The 20,480-nt window shown below is 38.9% G+C and overlaps 1 protein-coding gene across 8 annotated transcripts in view; it reads left to right on the top strand.

Moving 5' to 3' along the window:
• The window catches only part of Eip78C (Ecdysone-induced protein 78C), a 182,576-nt gene extending 163,379 nt beyond the window's left edge, over positions 1-19,197 (top strand). For 6 of the 8 annotated variants that reach the window (XM_031980842.2, XM_076371191.1, XM_076371195.1 and 3 more), the window contains 5 exons: positions 6,303-6,444; positions 10,135-10,535; positions 11,218-11,535; positions 11,904-12,300; positions 13,420-19,197. In XM_031980842.2, the coding sequence (XP_031836702.1) occupies positions 6,303-6,444; positions 10,135-10,535; positions 11,218-11,535; positions 11,904-12,296 (1,254 nt within the window). In that variant the 3' untranslated portion in view covers positions 12,297-12,300; positions 13,420-19,197. Of the gene's footprint in view, positions 1-6,302; positions 6,445-10,134; positions 10,536-11,217; positions 11,536-11,903; positions 12,312-13,419 lie in introns of all 8 variants that reach the window. The other 2 variants (XM_031980841.2, XM_076371192.1) reach the window with 2 other exon arrangements.
• Positions 19,198-20,480: the final 1,283 nt, after the last annotated feature.

The following is a 20,480-nucleotide window of genomic DNA, read 5'->3' as shown; positions in this document are numbered from 1 at the left end:
TTCTGGTTGCTCGAATGATCCAGTTGTCTTGAAAAACAAGAGGGTTTTCAAGATTACCAAAGTTGCGTGATGTCTCGGAAGAATCCCAAGAACGTGAATTTTGAAAAATCTTTCAACTCACGAAAGCTTTTGATCTTTGCAGAGTTTTCGACTTCTACAATATTTCAGGAAAGATTAAACAGTTCTCGAGAATATGAAGGTCTAAGTAATCCGACAAGTTCGATTAATCAGAAAGTCTTTGAAGTCTTTATAATGTCGAGGATTTGTCTAACCAGTGCCTAGAATATTGCGAGAAACTTGAAATCTTGAAAATTCTTTAGATCACAAATATATTATATGAATCCATAGTTTGCACGTAAGTATCACGATTTTTCTATCAGTTTTCACTTTTATATCTCTAAAAAATCGTTACAAACTGCCTGCAAAACGATTTCCACTATCGCTGCGCATAGAAAGTAGGAACTAGATAAGTTATGGCGACGAAGGTTGCAGAATGCTGGTGTAAGGTGATATTGATCTTAAGGATATCTAACGCTTGGACGATTGACGAATAATTCTCCGCGTCACAATCTGGATTTAGGGCTCGTAAAAATGTCGTTTGCGGGGAGGAACGATAGGGAAAAAACGAGCTTTCGAAAGCACCAAGATAGTCCTGTACAGCCATTACCGCGCAGCGTTACTGGGATCCTGTATCCCCACTGATTTATGTGATCCAGCCGATCCATTTATCACGATCTTTATGTAAACGTTCGGTAAATAAAACGCTGGAATTACCGGAAAACGGAACCAAAATACGCTTCAAAGTTCATGGCGAATGTTCTGACCTAGTTCGATTCCGGATTTAACGCTCGTGTTAATTAGAAACCATTTCGCTTCACAAATGGAGACTGAAGGTGGAACGAGACTGTTCAGTTACAAAACCAAATTATTATCATACGCTATTAAGTTTTACGTCAGTATAATCATTATTGTAATCAGAATTATTTACTGTAATCCTTAACAATTAAATACTTGCTTATTAAAGATAATAAGGTGAATGAAATTATACATTAATGAGTCTAGGTGACGTGTTAAGTGATACTGGACGATTTCGGACTTCAATGACAAACATCTAAGGTGTTCGATAATGTAGAATGTTGTGAAATCAATTTTTCGTTCGAGTACCCATTCAAAAGAACAATTTCCGTTACATCCTAATCGTGTTTCACGTAATTACATCCTCTCCCTAATATGGCGGCACCAAACCCCGACGATAAGCGTCCACCGATAACGATGGTAATTACGAGATATCTAACCATGAATAGTACCCGTCTTAGCTAGTGATGGTATCAACTTCAACGTAGACTTCCAGCTATCAATCATATTATTATCACAGTGTCGCTATGATGCTACTCCTTCGACGCATACGAAATCTTAAAAATTTCGTTCCAATTATACAATGTTAGAATCAAATACATAGAACATTTAAATACAATTGGTCTGCAAAAGAAACTACGAAGAGATGAAATTGAGTTTGCCTATACACAAATTTTCAAAAATGCAGATAATATAAAATCCAAAAATATCATGAAGATAATATGTTCACAATAAGGAACATCCAAACAGGAGACAAACATTCGTATTTTTAGTTCTTCAAATCATGTTCTCTTAAGTGTCAACAAGACACGAAAATTAATTATTAATTATTGCGAATTAGATGAGACACGCAAACTAATATGTAAAAATATTTTTGCCGAGAAGTGTAACTCATATTTTATTAACCCCTTGCTCCATGATTTATTTTGAATCAAACGTTCCTACTTACGTTATCTAATTGTGTCGGAACCCTCTGAACACGATTACTTTAAAGAGAGTTAAAGCATCACAGCTTCAATTAAATTTTTCTATGAAAATAATAAAATTATAGTTGCGATACAACATACTTGTAAAATAATTTGCGAAATCCAGTTTCGCACTGAGAGCACATGCTAGGGAGACTCGTCTTTTCAGTTCAAGGGGTTAACTAAGATTCCTAGCGTCAGTTGTGCTAGTGTATAATCTTTTATATACGAGCCGCTCATTGGCCAAATCAATTAACTCCATTTTTCGAATTTTTCAAGATTTTAATTAACTTTATTTAATTATATATTTTATTATAAAATAATTTTATTAACTTTTGATGTTTAAAATGAATTTCATTATAACCGTGTTTGGTACCATGAAATAATAACAAGTGTTTTAGCCACGTAAGAACTGTAATAATAATAAAAATTATTTCAAGCACATACTATTTTATACTTTTTACATATTCGTTAGACTAAAGCTGTACTGGTAATGATAAAATAAAGTACATTCTAGAATAATTATTTGACTTTGCATTTAAAGGAAAATTTTAAACATCAACATACAACTGTTGCATTACTTTTCTCTACTTGTTGCTGTACGAAGTTAATAGATCTGTCTCATGAGTACCTCATATATATCCTCTGTTTAACACCATTCACGAAAGCATAGTCAATGCCCTTGATGAGAAAGTAAATGCTATTATGCAAATTATACCACTAGTCTTCGTGCTTCGAGAATCAATAATTCCCCGAAACAACAACAAGTAATAGCAACAGCAGCTTGTTATCAACTGCGCGCAGAAGCTACAACCAGAGGAATTTGAAAAAAATCAGCCTGGACTTCCTGATCGCGTGTTCACTGCCATAGTGGCGGACTATGAGTCACGCCGACCGATATCCTCGCGTCAGGTACCGTCGAGAGATCGGCCGGTCGTGTTATCTGCTGCAAGTAGGAAGCGAATCTCGCGTAATTAATTTTAAGCCGAGGCTCGAACGCCGCTGCGCAAGCCCTGGCCCGTCCCTTTCATTTCTGAGTCAATTACCATCCGACCCAGCACCATCAGAATTATCTCGAGTGTTTCCTGCTGACGAATTCCCGGCAACGATAACATCGTGTCGGAGAACGGAAAAAGCACCGTGCACGATGCACGCTTTCGCTATGCCCAATCAGATAGCAAGGATCCATCGATAATTGCGAAATATTGTTAAGTTGAAAAGAGGTTGCACTAAGACGATACTCGTGTACGTAATAATGTGCATCTAGTACCTGCCATTCCTTTCTATGGAGTCAACGCATTTACAGGAGCAACAACTTTTATTGTAGAACTTGGTGTATAGAATTTGGGGATGATGATTTAGGGGATAATGCACTGACACATATGTTGAAATGTTTGTTGCCAACGCTGAAACAATTGAAGACTTGAAATAGTCGAATTTTGAAGAGTCAGGAGATGAAAGTTAACTCCTTGATCTACAACATCATGTCAGACTTGTGATAAAGATTTTAAATTGAATTTGAGAAATCTAAGTGTTATTTATTTTTTCTTAAATATAAGTTAAACATTACCTTTCTGTTATTAATCGTTAACCTTTGGAATAAACATAGACATAGAAGAAGCATCAAACCTGTTTCTTTTCCTAATAGATTATTAATGATAAAGTAGTAAAGCGAAAATCATCGCTGTGGACTATGGGCGTAATCTTAGACATGTTGTAGTGACAATTACAAGTATACGTGATTAATATACGCGTTTCGTAGCATTATTCAATTTGGTGAAACTGAGAAATTGCAATTACAGTTTAATTAAAACTTACTTAATTGTATGAATTAACATAATTCATCGATCTTCAGATGAGGAAAAGAATATTCCGTCGACACGGAACGTTTCGACTAGGAGTATTCAGCACTCAAAGTGTTAAAAAATAAACCATAGGGCAAGGGGTTAATGAAGAAGGAAACTAACGTATTTCTTCAAAACGTCTAAGATAAATGAACTCAAATGAAACTTGGACTATACAATTTAGGTGTCTTGAATGTGTTTCGACTAATTTCAATTACCCATTATCGAGTATCTAGTTCTCCATTTTGTTCGATATTCTTGTTTCATACAATCAAAACACGAAGTATCGATAAGAAACTCCATTAAAGGTGACGGGTATGGAATTCAAAGCAGATTTTCGCGACGTGTTTCCGCCACGCGCAAAAATGGAAAGAATATTAAAGAAAACCAATAATCGGAGAATATTTCTGTGTGACCGGAACGTCGCTTTCTGGAATAGACCGTCGCCGAATATTGATCGCACGGGAGAATTTTGAAATCGGTGTCGGCAGGTGCTAAATTATTTCCGTTCGCGCAGAGTCCCTTTTTCTTACGAGCACTCGATGCCTGTGGGTCAATGAGATAATGCATAATTCAATTATATTCCTTCAACTTACCCGACAATCCGAGGGAAGAATATGGACGCCCGATAACCGTATTCGAGATACTGTCCGCTGTTTTTTTATCCCCTCTCAGTCTCAGCGGTATAGCACGAATCACGCATCGCTTCGGAAACGTTCCAGGTTTAACCCTCAGCACTCGTATGGAATGCCGGAGATGACAATACAAATTTGTTATAGAACGTTGAAAATTGTTTTCTTGCGTGAAAATTCTATCCTTGTATACTATTGATAGCTATCGGAACAATTTTCAATTTTCAAAAGGCAATATGTTATAGCTCAGAAAGAAATTTCAAAAACACTATGCAATAATTTACCAAGTTCATTTGGGTGGTGTTAATAAATATGTGTACGTTACAAAAACATTATACATTACATTTAACCTTCAATCGACTTTTTAAAAAATCACAGTAAAACTAACGTAATTGCATAGTAGAAAATTGTCAGTCTCAAATCGCAGAGCTACATTTATTTAATACAGACCACGTCAAATCTTGACTTACAAAGGTATAGCTTCGCGGCTAGTCCAGCTGTAGTTAAAAGTTAAATATGATAAAAAAATTACACTGAAACTTGAAAAGCTAGATAAACCGAACATGAAAACAATGAAATCGAAAAAAATTGAAGGACCGTGGCAAGACTGATTTATCACAGTCGCTGAAACCCTTCGCAGAATGACAGTCGATCGGTCCGAAAACAGATGGACCCTGGTCGAGCGAGAACGTTCGATATTCACGCCGGATTTATGGGGAGTAATATCGTTGAACTAAAAGTGATTTTTCTTTTCCCCTCTGGTCGAGGCACGGAAATGAAATGGAGGAGGTCTGTTGGCGAATGGGGATATTCAAAGGTTTATCAACCCCTTTGAAGAAATAACACACGGCGGCGACTTTGAAGTTTCAAACGTGCTCGAGCGCGCGAATCGTCAGCGATTTTTCAAGCGTCGCCGAGCGACGCTTCACCGTCGGACGCGGTCCCGCTGCTATTGAAGGCTAGTGTAACAGCAGCAAGACTTCGTTCACTGCCAAGCGTTGAAATTACCGTGTTAATCGTCCGTTACGCGGCTGCTTGGGAAAGCGAAAGCGATAAACGAGCGAATGACAACGTGTCGCGGGATTTCACGGCGCCGCGTCGTAACGAGAGATCGTTCGTCCTGCGCGTCGATCAATGATGGCGGCTGAAGGAACGCGGAACAAACCTCGTTAGGATACGAGTCCATTTGAGAATAAAACTATCGCGAATTTCTTTCGCAAGCATTTCTGGCAGATGAATACGTTGTAGATAAGTAAAGACACATTATTCGAGAGCTGTCTTTTATCGGTTGTTCTAAAATTTAGGAGAGTTATTCTCATAGAACGAATGAGTTTCGAATTCTGATAGTGATCTCTGGGATTCTCAATGCTAGAGTTAGGTAAAGTATAATCTGATTAACCAGTTAATTGCGTTTGACGAGTATACATGTCATCTTAAAGCTTGACATGATACTAATTCTTTCAGCGATGAATTCTTTATTTTTTCAGTTAAACGTGTAACTCTTCTTTGTTTCGTATTGGCTATTCATTAAAATATACCCTAGATGCATTCGCCCCGTGTTTGACAAGTACACACTTCATTTTTTCATTTTATTGCGCACAAAACGAGAGATTTTTGAAACTAAATTCCACAGTTAACGGGTTAAATACTTTCGCTGACGATTCAAAATTAATACATCAGTCGTTACTAGTTTACAATTAAAATTAAGATTACAGCAAATCCTAGTTCTCAGTAACTTGTGATCGAATCAAAGGTTGCAATCTTAATTATTAATCTCAATATACATACAGTGGAATTTCGTTTTGCTAATCTATACTGAGTTCTTCTCCAAAAAAGAAAATTAATATTCCTCCAGTTGCTCTCAAATGAATACACAATTTGAAAGTATACAAAAGTAGCTCGTATGGAAACTTTCGAATGGACACCTAACCTTAGAGCTATAAGAGAAAAGATCATCTAATGCAGGCAAGCAATTGTCATGATGCCGTTTGTGTTCTCTTTTACAGGGCTTCTTCCGGAGAAGCATTCAGAAGCAGATAGAGTACAGGTGCCTGAGGGACGGCAAGTGTCTGGTCATCAGATTAAATCGGAACCGCTGCCAGTACTGCAGATTTAAGAAGTGCCTAGCTGTCGGCATGTCAAGGGATTGTAAGTAACAAGTCACTTGAAGCGAGCGTTGCTCCACGAATTTGTTTACGCAGTACATTAAACCCGCCACGGCATCCGATTCACCTGTACGGTTTTACGTAATGCCGAAGAACAAGTGGGCAACATGAATGTTAGTGCAACACGACGTGTTTGTATGCTGTTCCGCATGCAAATTGCAGCATCGAGGAAACGTAAAGTAACGACGGTAAAGCATGTATTCGTGTTCGCGGGGAATGTACTTCATGTTAATTATTCCTTGACTACTTGGCTGTCGCATAGTCACTGTCACAGCGTGCTCAACTGTTACAGATGGCGAAGTTTTTAATTCGATTCTAGTTTCTTTTCTGGTGTCGCGATTCTCGTGTACAGTAGTAGGTATGATTTCCGTTAATTAGAGGAACTTAGAAAGAAATAAGAATACAAGTGAAATATGTTTTTATTAAATTTGAATGTCACAACAATTCCTTAACACATTCAGTGCCACGTGTACACATTCCTTAACACATTCAGTGCCAATTTTTGTAAGGAAACATTTTTTGTGAAATATGTTGCAACGAATAGCGGTACACATCGAGAAAATGTAAAAAAATAACATCAAAATATATATAAAAGTCACCAAACACTTGAATGTAACTTAATATATCACTTTAAAAATCAGAGCACTTTATAAGCAAGATATAACCGAAATTTCCGGTGACATGGAGTGTGCCAAATGCTTTGTTAAAATGTTGCAATACAAATATGAAACACCACTGGATTCATTTAATAAAGAGACATGTGTTCATTATGAATTGATTAAAAGAATCACTATTGCATATAATGAAACTAGACAAAATCTTGACATTTTTTTGTATAAAAAATTGTAAGACACCCTTTAAAATGAAATACAATCTTGTCATTGAAACTTTGAGGTGTAACCCGTACCCTTTTGTAAAAATTATTCCAACGCTTCGCTGACATCGCTGGCAACTTCATTCATTACTACTCAAGTATCACTGTGTCATTCGACCCTGAATGGAGCTACAATGTTGGTAAAACGTTGGAATAATTTTTCTAAAAGGGCTCCGCTTCGTTAAGGGATCGAATTGCGCGCTACTACTAACAGAGGGACGTTACTTACGAAGTAATACTCTACTTTCCGAACGTGATTAGATTTAAATTCTGGAGTTGACGAGTTTGACAGTCAACCATATTTTAGGAAAATAGCTATGTCATGTGTGATCAATATTGTACAGTTTGTTCATTCTCATCGGCTTCAATAATTTAAACTTAATCACGTTTAGTAGAACATAATAATGATGTCACTTGACACCAATTATAAAATATTAATTAAATACTATTACACTCAAAGTAAAAGTATCTAATTAATGAACAAGAATCATTAATGATTTAACTCCTCGTAATTCTCAATTCAACAAGAAACAGTGAAATGTATTAATTACTAAAATCAGTCGCTCGAAAACAATTTCCGCATAACTTGTTCATAATCTGTGATTACAGTAATTTAGTATTTGCTGTAACTTTTGAATTAGAATTTTAGATCTTTAATGAATATCTAACGCCCGGAGAATAACTAACAATAACTACTTCTATCAAAAGAATTTTCCAAATCTCATTTGGACGAAAGAATATTACTAAATATTTCTAATTTCCAAAAACATAGATGTTCTTAAGGTTTTATTTGTAACTATTTGTAGCTCAACAAAGAGCAAGTAAAAAATATGAATAACTAAAGTCGATCACTATAAACAAAAATTTACTATTAACATGTTAACTGCTACAGTGGTCACCAATGACCGGGCTTCCAAATTATGAAAGAATAATTACAAAAAAACGTTGACGTCGAATAAAAATATTTAGTAATATAAGTAGCTAGATAATAGTGTAATATTTACTTCTGTGATACTAAATTATTAACAATTGTTTTCAATACCATTTGCCTTTGTTATCAAAGGATAAGTATTATTATAACATTGTACAAAACGCTAGAAATTCTCGTGGCAGTCAGCGTGTTAATGGATTTCTTTTTCATTTCGTACCGTGATAGAGGAGATAAGTACACGCAACTTCCCTTTAATAATCGCGGTGTCTTTTACTTTCCGGAACTTCCGGGCTCGGTCGGAGAACGGCGAGGGTAAAGTAAACTGAAGCGAAGTTGCGTGCATAATTAAACGTCGAAGTTCCGCAGTGCAATATGCGTCTGTGTATAATAGGCAGTCCGGGAAGCTTCTCGCTCATATTGTCGGCAAAATCGTAATAAGCTTTAGCAGCCTCCTGATCCGCTTCGAAAGGGGTACATTACAACGTAAAAGGCAAAGCCGTCCGGAAGCATCATCCCCTATTGGACAGCATAATTCCCTGAGGCAGGATGTCGGGCATAAATTTTTCAATTGTGCAATTATCACTGGAAAATCGTATTAAATGAGTAATTATTACGTTCCCGATTCGTACACGCATTTGAAATCCCATTAAACGATTCCCGTTAAATTGAATTTCAATTCTTTCACTAAGGATTCTTTCTAATTACGAATAGACTTTCATTGTGTTTTAATCTGTTCCATAATTTAAATAGTTGAATAATAACGTATTTGTCAAGTTGATAGACCCATTTTTATCTATGCACTGATCTTGCTATTATAAGAGATAAAAATAAATTTTTATTGCAACGCAAAAGTAAACAAATTATTTTACACGATACTATTTGTTATAAATGTATGTTCAGTTAATTGATAATTGTAATTAATGCAGCTCAAAAGAATGAATAAACCCAAAATCATATCATAATGAAAATAATTAATTAATTTTTTAATATTTACGCAACTGTTTGAAGAAAACTGCAGAAACATGGCAGATTCAATTTGTTTTTATAGTGTTATGAGTTTAATTATCTTTAAACGGCTGTAATCAAAGATCTATATAGGTAAATAGTCTTGGCAGTCTGCCAAGGCTAGAAAGGCAACAGAAAGATTAGGAATTTATTCGATGCTACTGTGGACGAGCTTAAGGTACCAGTTGAAAATGATTAACGAGGGGATGAAAGCTCTTGATGTATACGGTAATGGAAGTTGCTCTTAATCCGGCACGCTGACCTTAATCGCTCAACATCGTTCTCTTTTCATTATAGCATCGTCATACAATTTTTTTTATACGCTGCGCCATTTCCTTGTTAATCTCTGCTTTTTACCGAGTTCATGTACCCGATGCACACTTTAACTGTTGTAACTGGAACAGTTATCATTAAAAGTTAAGCGCATAATTTATGTAATGTATCGTGACACAAATTTAGTAATAACCAAGTAATCGACAACAGCGGTCAAAATAATACTTTCATAATTCAATTTTACTGTCTGTCTCTATTCATTCATACCACATGATCATCTACATCTCAATTCATCATCTTTTGTACACTCCTAAATTTCACAGGTACTTTATATCGGCTGTCCAAATAATATCGACAAATAATTCACAGTGTCGCCTAAGTTACAGAATAAAACACACTAATCACCGTTAATTTTGGTACTTAATATTTCTAAATTTATCATCTTATATTCAAAATATTTGTCAAGAGAAGATTATTGTAAAAGAAATTCATAGTTCCCGAATATATTCAAATAAGTATTCCATAGTTCGCATTTCACCCCCCAAAAAAACACACATTTGCATTCTAAGGGACCAATGAACTTGTTCCAGCCGTAAGATACGGCAGGGTGCCAAAACGTTCGAGAGAACGCGGCCCCGAAGACGCAGTACCAACCACCACCACGACAACGACAACGACCACTGGTGTGCAGCAGTTGACATCCTCCGGTGCTGGAAATAATAACAATAACAATAACAACAATAATAACAACAACAACACCAGCCAGAACAATAACAACAACAACAATAATAACAACAACAATAGTCAAAGTCAGAACACCATAGCCTGCGTGCCGCCAGCCGCAGTGGTCGAAGCGGATCAGTCGGATGCCGATGTGAAACACTTGGCCGTATACAACGTAATACTTCAAGTCTCTCAAGCGCATCACGCTCACTGCGGTTTCACTGAAGAATCGACGAGGGGCATCGTCCGGAAACCGATGATAATACCGGTGAGTTTGAGGGCAAGAAAAATTCGATATGTTAACGGCGGATGTGACGATGTACAGGGAACGTGTGGTAAAAATATGATAATACTAAAATAGGTGAACATAATACGAAAATCAGAATTGACCAGAATAATGGTACAGTAGAAGGTGATAACAATTAACCCCTTGCCTTACAATAACACATGAGACTCGTGGTGCAGATTTTAAACAGAATTTAACAAACATAAATATCACTCAATTCTTGTGAATTCAAATGAAATATTATTTTTCCGTTATCAATTATTCTATTTTAATGCAAAAGTGGGCATAAAATATGCGTAGAATTTTTCTTCTTTTTCAATAAATTATTAATGGCAAAGTTGTATCGATCACAGCTGAGAAATGAATCATAAGGCAAGGGGTTAAATGTTGGTAGAATATGGTACAAGTGCATAAGTTATTATTTAAACTTCCCTAGAGTTCTCTAATTTTGCTTAAGTTATTGTGTAAGTTCCCTGCTGTTTACCAGTACTGTAAATATTTGTTGGTAATTAGGGAGAGTATAACGTATTTGATAGATCTGATACATCCACGAATAAAGAACGAGTTCAGTCGCATCCGCTGCTAAGGTTTGATTGAAATTAGACTGAGATGTCCTGCTGGAACTGGCAGCAACGCCTGTTTCTTTTGTAATCCGGCTGATTAGGCGAGTGCTTCTTCGCAGCCTGCCAGTCCCGAAGACCCAGAGGCGGCGTCGTCGACGGCAGAAACAGTCGAATCGCAAAGGATCTGGCTGTGGCAACAGTTCGCCACTAGGATAACGCCGTCGGTGCAAAGGGTGGTAGAGTTTGCCAAAAGGGTGCCAGGGTTTTGTGAGCTCTCGCAAGATGATCAGCTAATCTTGATTAAGGTCGGTTTCTTTGAAGTCTGGCTCAGCCATATCTCAAAGATGACCACTGACAGCTCGATGACATTCGAGGATGGTACTTATATCACTAGGCAGCAAATGGAATTAATGTATGAGGTGAGAATCTACTCATTAAACTTACTGATTGCACCTTGTTCAGAAATAGATAGAAACGTTTGTGCAAGTATTTAACACAAACTGTTAGAAAAGATCACCAAAAACACCTAACTCCTTCATTCAATCTAATGTAATCAATCTACTATCAATCACGAGTTTAAACACCTAAAACTTGTCTTTATCAACATATTCAATTAATCTTCCAATTATCTTTCAATTTATTTCATACATCATTTTTAATCTACAATCTCTTCATGCAAATTCCAAACAAATCAGAATAGCCAAGTTTTTTGAACCCTAACAACAAAAGCTCTCTTGAATGCACTAGCTGACAATTTCTTAATATTGATCGTTCTGTAACAAAACAGCCGGATTTCGTATCCGCCTTGATGCAATTCACATCGGCTCTTAACGGCCATCAACTGTCGGATACCGAGTTGGGTCTCTTCTCCGGCGCCGTTCTCCTGGGCGAGAGGCCAGGCCTGAACGACGTGAAGGCAGTGCAGAGGCTTCAGGATCGTCTCCTGGAGGCACTGAAGGTGCAGGCGCTACGGAACCACACGGTCTCCGGCGAGGCTACCTCTGCGGGCAGCTGTTCCAACGTTTCGAGCGTTTCGCAGAGGATACCGGAGCTGAGAGCCCTGGGTGCCAGACACGCGAATCTCCTCGACTGGTTCAGGAGGAACTGGACCAAGCTCAAACTACCGCCTCTCTTCGCCGAGATTTTCGACATTCCCAAATGCGAGGAGGATCTTCAGTGAATAGGTGATTTTCTGGTATTTTTCACTCCATATTTTTGCTATTCGCCTCTTGCGTTAGCTCCATCGACCGCTGAGCTGAAAGTGCACAGGGGCAAGGGAACACTTGTACTCACAATGCCCGGATCGCCTTGATTTTCGACGCATGGTCATTATTGACGCGTGGTAATAACAAAGGATGGAAATGAGACCGAATGCGATGAAGTGAGACGGAACCATAGGGAATTTTGTTTTCTATCGTTACGCCTCACTTCATCGCATTCGGTTTCGCTTCCGTTCTTTATTAATACCGCGTACCAATAATGACCATCCATCGAAAGTCGAAGCGGCCGAGTCCTTTTGCCCCTGTGCACTTTTAGCTTGGCGGTTGATGGTACTAACGTGAGACCTGAACTGTACATGGTTCTATGTTAAAAACACATAACCATAGAAAATGTATCCTACTGTTCAAACGTATAACATTACTTTTAGCATTCAAGGTTTACCAAAGAAGACAGAAAACAATAACGTTCAGTATTTATCATCGAGTAATTTATTTTGATCAAATCAACAAAAGGAAGAAAATTTCCATTATCTTTCTTTTGGAAAATACTATTTTCAAAAATACCATTCTCATGTGAAATGTATGAAACATCATTACTCGTTCGACATGTTCAAAAATGTTTTTGAAACGGGAAGTCGATAGTAAAGTTCATTACTCCATTTCGCCCTAAGGAAAACGATGAAAATTATCCGCCTTTGTAAACCTTCCATGCGCCGAAGTACCTTCTATCATTCCCCGAGAGCTGCTGCAGAGTTTCCAAAACTCTCGAGGAGCTAGTAGTATCACGGATTCGTTAATCTCCTCTCCGCGGCGACTTCCGCAAACAGAGTAAATTGCGTCACGCGGTTTCGCCGAACCCTCAAAACGCGAAACTAGGTTGCCACGGAAGGCACGGGTCCCGGAGCGGCTTCAGCCTCGACTTACTTTTCCAACTCGGAACACCGGGTTGTCTCGACCCTGATGCGCTCCATAAATCTGTGTTTGCATTTTCATCCACGCCCCTGAGATCCGTCCAGGAATTTGCAATTCAATCCCGCCCGTACGCCGCCGGTACGTTCTAATCGGGCAATTCGCCTTTTGAAGAATGTTTCAGAGCACATCGAGTTGATTCGACGAAAAATGAACAGAGGAGGGATGTGAGAAGGTGAGAGGAATCCACCGATCGCCCAACGGTCATCGCACAAATGCAGCCCGGACCACGAGGACGATTTATTTCCGCTCGCAGTCGGCGACGGTGCACGCCGGCAACGGCGAGAAGAGCAGGCCGACCGCCTGTTCGACAGGGAAAAGGAGCCCGCAGGCCGACGATCCGTCACGATGTTTCGGCGGGATTGATCCCGCCGAAATCCGGCACCGTTCGTTTTCATTGGTGCGCGAAGACGGGAGATTGATCGTTCCGCGGCGAACAGTACGAGTCGCCAATCGAAGTTCTCCGAACTTGATGCGAGAAATGGATGTTTGATCGATTAATAAAAAGAGGGGGACGAAATAAATCACACCGGGAGCCGAATTGACTCATCAGAGGCTTTCGAATCTGAGAGATGATCGGGGATATAATCGATCCAGAAATGTTCGATCGAACGATCTTCGAGGAAGGATTCGTACTATTCGCCGCGGAACGTCGGAGAAGCATTTAAATACTCAATCGACGAGGGGGAGGTTAGCATTCTTTTTCGGTTTTCATGTTTCGTTTATCTTGTATAAAATTAGTCCCGCGCATATCGTTGTTGCAATAAAGCGTCGCAGTGATCGAACACGCGTCGCGCGGAAAAGATAGCACAAAACCGTGATCAATTCGCGGACTGCCGTTTATTACGGTGTTCGCGGGTGAAAGTTTTCGGGCGAACTTTTAGAGAACTTAATGAGAAATCGATGTAGATTAGGAAGGGTCGAAATGGGAGGGGGGGGGGGGGATGGACGCGTCGTCGGAACGGTCCTCGATCGTTCGTGACCGATTGGACGAGGAACGACGGCCAACTACAAAACTCGCAGACATATCGCAAGCGATGGTGAAACATATTTTTTTCGTTCGTCCGTAAAAACCACCGTGTTTCCCGATCCGCTCGCGTCGGGAGACCGTGGACCGACAGGCGGCGGCGCGTCCCGACAAAATGGCGGACGCGCGCGCGGTCCACGAGCCGCCGCGCATCACACTTATACATATACAGATATTATACAAATACAGAAAAAGAAATGGAACGTTTCACGCTATAAAGCTCAAGAGGATGATAAATCTTTATAGGATCGTGTCTCTCTAGATGCATCCGCTACGAATCTCAATCTATGCAATCTCTATTTTTATTACTTGACAAGTAGTGTATAGTGGATTACCTTTATAGATATTGTTGCATCGCTTCAGGGTGTCCCGTGGAAACGGAGAGAATATATATATATATATACATATATATGTATTCTTTCGTTAAAAACTTCTCGATTTTTAAATGTAAGGAAACCAAAAATCGAAAGGGAAGTCGCATTGTGTTCACTGGTGAGCACTGTGTAGAGCTGCGGAGTTGCATGTTGCGTCCAATTACTTAACTTCTTTCGGACACAATCGTAAAGGCAGAGCACGCGTCTTTTGGTTACTGATACTGCTGAAATGGTACTGTCAATGTATTGAATTCCGTTGCTATACGAAAGTCTGCAGACGAGATTAATATGGCAGAGACTTCGTGGGTCACAGATGGAATCGTACAGTGAAAACTTTCCAGCTTTATACGGTACACGAACGACGAGAAAAAAAGAAGGAGAAGAAAAAAATAGCGAAGAAACGAATTGGATGTCGCGTACGACTATACTTACAAGTAAACTTGTTGCATTGTGCTGTTGCGTTTGTTATCGAGTCGATCCTGAACGGCGATCATCGGCGAACAATCATCGACGAAGAAACGTTTCCCGATGTTGTTGAAATGGAATCCTGAAGTGAGCATGTTTCGAACTCTTCGAACTCTTGAACGCTAAATAAAACTCTCTGACAATGACTAGCATGTAATGCGTATCGATATGTAATATACTTATACATATACATTCATCGTGAGAGATTTTGGTCGATTTGCGAGTGGGGTTAGGGGGTAGGTAGGCGGATTGGGGGGGGGGGCAGGGGGAATGAACATTTCTTGAGAGGATCTAAGTTTATCACTAGAGAAATTAATGTTTTACCCTAGCTGCGTACTTAAATTAACGTTAACGTATCGCGTCGGTGCATTTGCTAATTTCTGTCGTTGAGATGACGATGAGAACCCCGTTATCTGTTGGGTGACGCGCGAGGGTGTTTTCACTTGCACGCGCTCCGATGACGACGATGAAAGACAGAAATTTCAACTTTAAGCGCTCACATCAAGTTGTGAATAAACATATCATACCTAATTAATATATTGAACAAAGAAGGGATATCATCGTTTAATATAAAACAAAAATATATATATATGAGTCTATATATATATGAAGATTATAAATCTATATGCAAAAAGTATAGTTATTAAACGCATTGTGTTGAATGAGCGTAGATCTAATCCGATAGGCCATCTCTACAACCTTGCTAAGAAACTGAACTGCTAGACAAAAACGGAATGGCGCAGCGTCCCTTTCCTCGGTTTTGAGGTCCTACGAGAGGGAGCAAGAAGCGAACGAAAATATATTATATAAAAAACGAAGCGAAAAGAAAGGAAAGAAAGATGAAAGGTTCTAGGCTCTCGTAACGAACTATCAAAACAGAGCTGCGCCAGGGAGAGACGCGATAAAAAGGAATGAGGAGAGAGAAAATAAAAAGTACGAGAAGTGAGTCATTTCTCGCCATCATCTAAATTATTATCTCTTTCTCTCTCTCTCTCTCTATTTCTCTCTATTTCTCTCTATTTCTCCCCCTTTCTCTCTCTATTTCTCTATTTCTCTCTCCCTATTTCTCTCTATTTCTCTCTATTTCTCTCTCCCTATTTCTCTCTATTTTTCTCTTTCTCTCTCTTTCACACAGCGAAAAAAGTCTCAATAAAATGTAAATCGAGTCACTCAGTGTGTAATAATGTATGTATGAGCATTTTTCTGCTCGTGTATATAAATTCTGTAATTCGAGCGAATCTAGTGGCTGTCCTAAGAATCTCGCCGGCTCAATACAGAAACGGCGATACAAGAAGAGCGAAACAAGGAGAAAAAAAAAGATAAGGAAAGAATGAATAAAAATGCCGCGACATTTTCCTCCTGTGATATTTGAATTTGCGATTCGTTTTTTCAAAATTTCTAGTCCCCACGACTTATTCGCCGACCTAGAGCAAACAATCGCATTACTTTACGATATCCGCGTGAACGTTGAATGAAACACGTTAATCGAAACGGCCAAATACTTAATTACGATATTAATTATAATAACGATTACTCGATCGCGTTGATCGATCGCTTCTCAACGGCAATGCTCGCCGAATAAATGATCTAAGCGGCTGGAAGGAAGGATCAATTTGCACAACTCAAAGAACAAAGTTTGACGCGAGGCTGTTCGTTTCTCCTCAGTCAATCATTCGTAAAAGTAACATTTCTTTGTTAACCGCTTCACTATTCCTGACATTCAGAACTTCAACGAAATAAAATGCTAAAATTTCTATTTTCATAAACAGATATTAATGTTAATTTATAAAGTAATAAAAACAACAAATTTTAATTTTAATTTAAAAGAACCGTTCGTGTTACATCTGTACTCCAAAAAGTTTCTTTGTTCAATCGTCTCGGACAAGTGATTGAAGTGTGTGCTTGTGTTTCGCGTTGCCACCGTTTTACAAAAACAATTGGGACAGCGATCGATCGGTGCAATCGACGAAAAAAGATGTAAGAACGATAATCGACGTAGCATCCCTTAAACTGAATCGTACGTCCGCTTCTTTCATTCCCTTCTCTCGTGTTCCGACCGAGGCGCAAGATCTCCCCTCCGCCCCCCTGTGCTCACCATCCTCAACACCCTCCTCAAACCAATTCTCATTTCCGTTCTCCTCCATTCCATCCGCACCTCTTTATCCCCTTCCTACGTCCCCGGCGTAACGCTGCATACATTGTAACCCTGAGATTTCGGTCATGGTGCTATTATATCTGTACATATACTGTGGGAATCGTTGCGTATATCAATGTACCATTTATCATTAATATTATTCGAAGGTAATCATATCCCGTACTATGATTACGACTACTATTATTATTTTATTATTTCGTTATCGCTGCTAATTGAAGTTTATCGGTCGGCGTTACGGTTTTATTAATTGAAGTTTATCGGTCCGATACGTCTTTTCTTTTATATATATTTTTTTTGTTCATTCTGGGAAACGTTATAGCAAAGAAAAAGTGGCGGTTCCTTTCAGTCTTTTGTTATCTCCGTAGAGATAAATATATGGCAAATATTCTTATGTATGTACATATATACCGTACATATATACACACACATGTATGTATATACATATGTATGTATATACATATGATTATTTTATCTATAAATACATATGTATTCCGCCCGTAAGCCAGGACTCTGCAGTAATCACGATTTTGTTTGATATTGATTCTATGATTGTATATTTATAGATAAGTTGTGCTCAAGCGTGCATCTCGTCGCGTACGCTCTATCACATATATTACACGTATCCTTCTTTTTTATAATAGGCGAGATATCGACTGCATACTATATCTATACACCGGACATTTTATAAACCGCAAAGCAGCCAACGCGGAGTGAAGTACCACCGTTCGTTGCAGCGAACCTGGCGCTCTCGTCTGAATGGTCAGATTCTAAGGCGCACACCTTGCCCACACGAATGTTCGGTTCTGGTATATGATTCGCTGAGGCGCTCACGCACACAAATCAGGTCGCACGACAGAGAACGCGGAGAACCGTTTCCGGGCTCACAGTTGGATTTTTCGGAACGACTGTTGCCGCCTATATGACGTCACGAGTGCCAGGTTCTCTGTAACGGAGGTAAACGCACGTACCGGCCAGATGTGAAACGATCCCAACGAGTCGGCAATGCTCGATCAGATTTACATTTCCGGATCCGCGACGATGATTCGAAAGGCGGACGAGGCGGAACGATAAATAAAATTTTATACATCCAACACAGCCGATGTTCCAACGGATCGTCTCACTTCCGACGACGCGTTCGACCCGCTTTCCTTCTGTTCGATAATTTTACGGGACAGCCTATATGTGTAACGCAAGATTATACCGAGATGCCGAATGATAACGATGACGATGGACGATGGCGTGCCAAGCGAGGCGGGAATTGTTCTTTTTAGAGGGAGAAGTAAAACAAAACTACATGGGAAAACACGCGAAAAGAAAAGAAAAGAAAAAATATAATAATTACAATATATATGTATAAAAATAATATAAACGACGATAATGATATTAAGGTAAATAAGTACGACAAAACGACTGCTCTATACTGCTAAAGTACAAATGTTTCATTTTAATTGTTTTATAAAAGAAGAAAAGAAAGAAACGATATCGATTTGTTAGAGATTAAGTTTAATGCGCGCACGCTCGCGCGCGATGTACGTGTAATTATATTTATTTGTTAATCTCTCTCTCTCTCTCTATTTCTCTCTTTCTCTCTCTGTCTCTCTATTTCTCTCTTCCTCTCTCTCTCTATTTCTTTCTCTCTATTTCTCTCTCTCTATTTCTCTCTTCCTCTCTCTCTATTTCTCTCTTCCTCTCTCCCTCTATTTCTTTCTCTCTATTTCTCTCTTCCTCTCTCTCTCTATTTCTTTCTCTCTATTTCTCTCTCTCTATTTCTCTCTTCCTCTCTCTCTCTATTTCTTTCTCTCTATTTCTCTCTCTCTATTTCTCTCTTCCTCTCTCTCTCTATTTCTTTCTCTCTATTTCTCTCTCTCTATTTCTCTCTTCCTCTCTCTCTCTCTCTATTTCTCTCTTCCTCTCTCTCTCTCTCTATTTCTCTCCCTCTCTCCCTCCCTTTCCCTCCCTCTCTCCCTCTCCCTCCCTCTCTCCCACCATCTCACTCTCTCTCCCTCCCTCTCCCTCTCCCTCTCCCTCTCCCTCCCACTCTCTCTCTCTCTTTCTCTTCTTCTCTGTCTCTATTTCTCTCTTTCTCTCTCTCTCTTTCTCTATTTCTCTCCCCCCCTCCCTCCATCCCTACGCCCCTACACCCTCTCTCTCTATTTCTCTCTCTCTTTCTCTATCTATCTATCTATCTATCTATCTATCTATCTATCTATCTATCTCTGTCTCTCATTATCTATTTCCGTATATCTCTATCTATCCATCTCTCTCACTCTGTCTTTCTCTCTCTGTCTCTCATTATCTATTTCCGTATATCTCTATCTATCCATCTCTCTCACTCTGTCTTTCTCTCTCTCTCTCTATCTATCTATCTATCTATCTATCTCTTTCTCTCATTATCTATTTCCCTATATCTCTATCTATCCATCTCTTTCTCTCTGTCTTTCTCTATCTTTCTGTTTCTCTTTCTCTATCAGCATAATAAACGTGGCCCTATTTTACACCAACGCATACACAATTTTGCAACACGTCCACGCTCGCTAACTATCGTGTACAAAACACACACTGTTTTCATAAACACAGACACACGAACACACATACACACGCAAAAAACAAACACACGCACACATGCATCCTTCCTACCGTACTTATATAAATCCACACGACATATAGAGTGAATCCTATGACTTGCTTACCCTGATTGTTTCTGGAAAATATTCGATTTGCGGATGTTCATGCGGTTTCAGATTTGTACAAACGAATTCACGATAGAAAAGTTTTACTTTAATCGCAAGCTAGAAATAAAATGAAAATTTTATTCGTCCTCGACGAGATTTTTATCTCATTCGAGTCTGCTGACTTGAAATACGCATCCAGCAACTACTTGTGTTACCTGGCTTTATTTTGATCTTGAACGAATCATTTGAATATTAAAAACGTCGATGTCGAACGATATCGACGAAGTCCCTTGTTAACGGGTACTACTTAGTTCTTTCATTGTAATCGTCTGTCTATTAACCTGTTAACGGAAAAATTGGATAATATTGTAATAGAAATGTGCAGAAAATCCAAATGATCATTGCTCAAAGAAAAATCAGTATTTTCATTACGCAATCGGAATTAAGCATCTGATTGGAACCTCTGAATGCCTCGTTTAACA

The sequence above is a fragment of the Nomia melanderi genome, chromosome 10 (assembly GCF_051020985.1).
Source record: "Nomia melanderi isolate GNS246 chromosome 10, iyNomMela1, whole genome shotgun sequence".
NCBI classification, from domain to species: domain Eukaryota; kingdom Metazoa; phylum Arthropoda; class Insecta; order Hymenoptera; family Halictidae; genus Nomia; species Nomia melanderi.
Note: the sequence above shows the minus strand (reverse complement) of the source record. Positions and strands in the feature narration are given on the sequence as shown.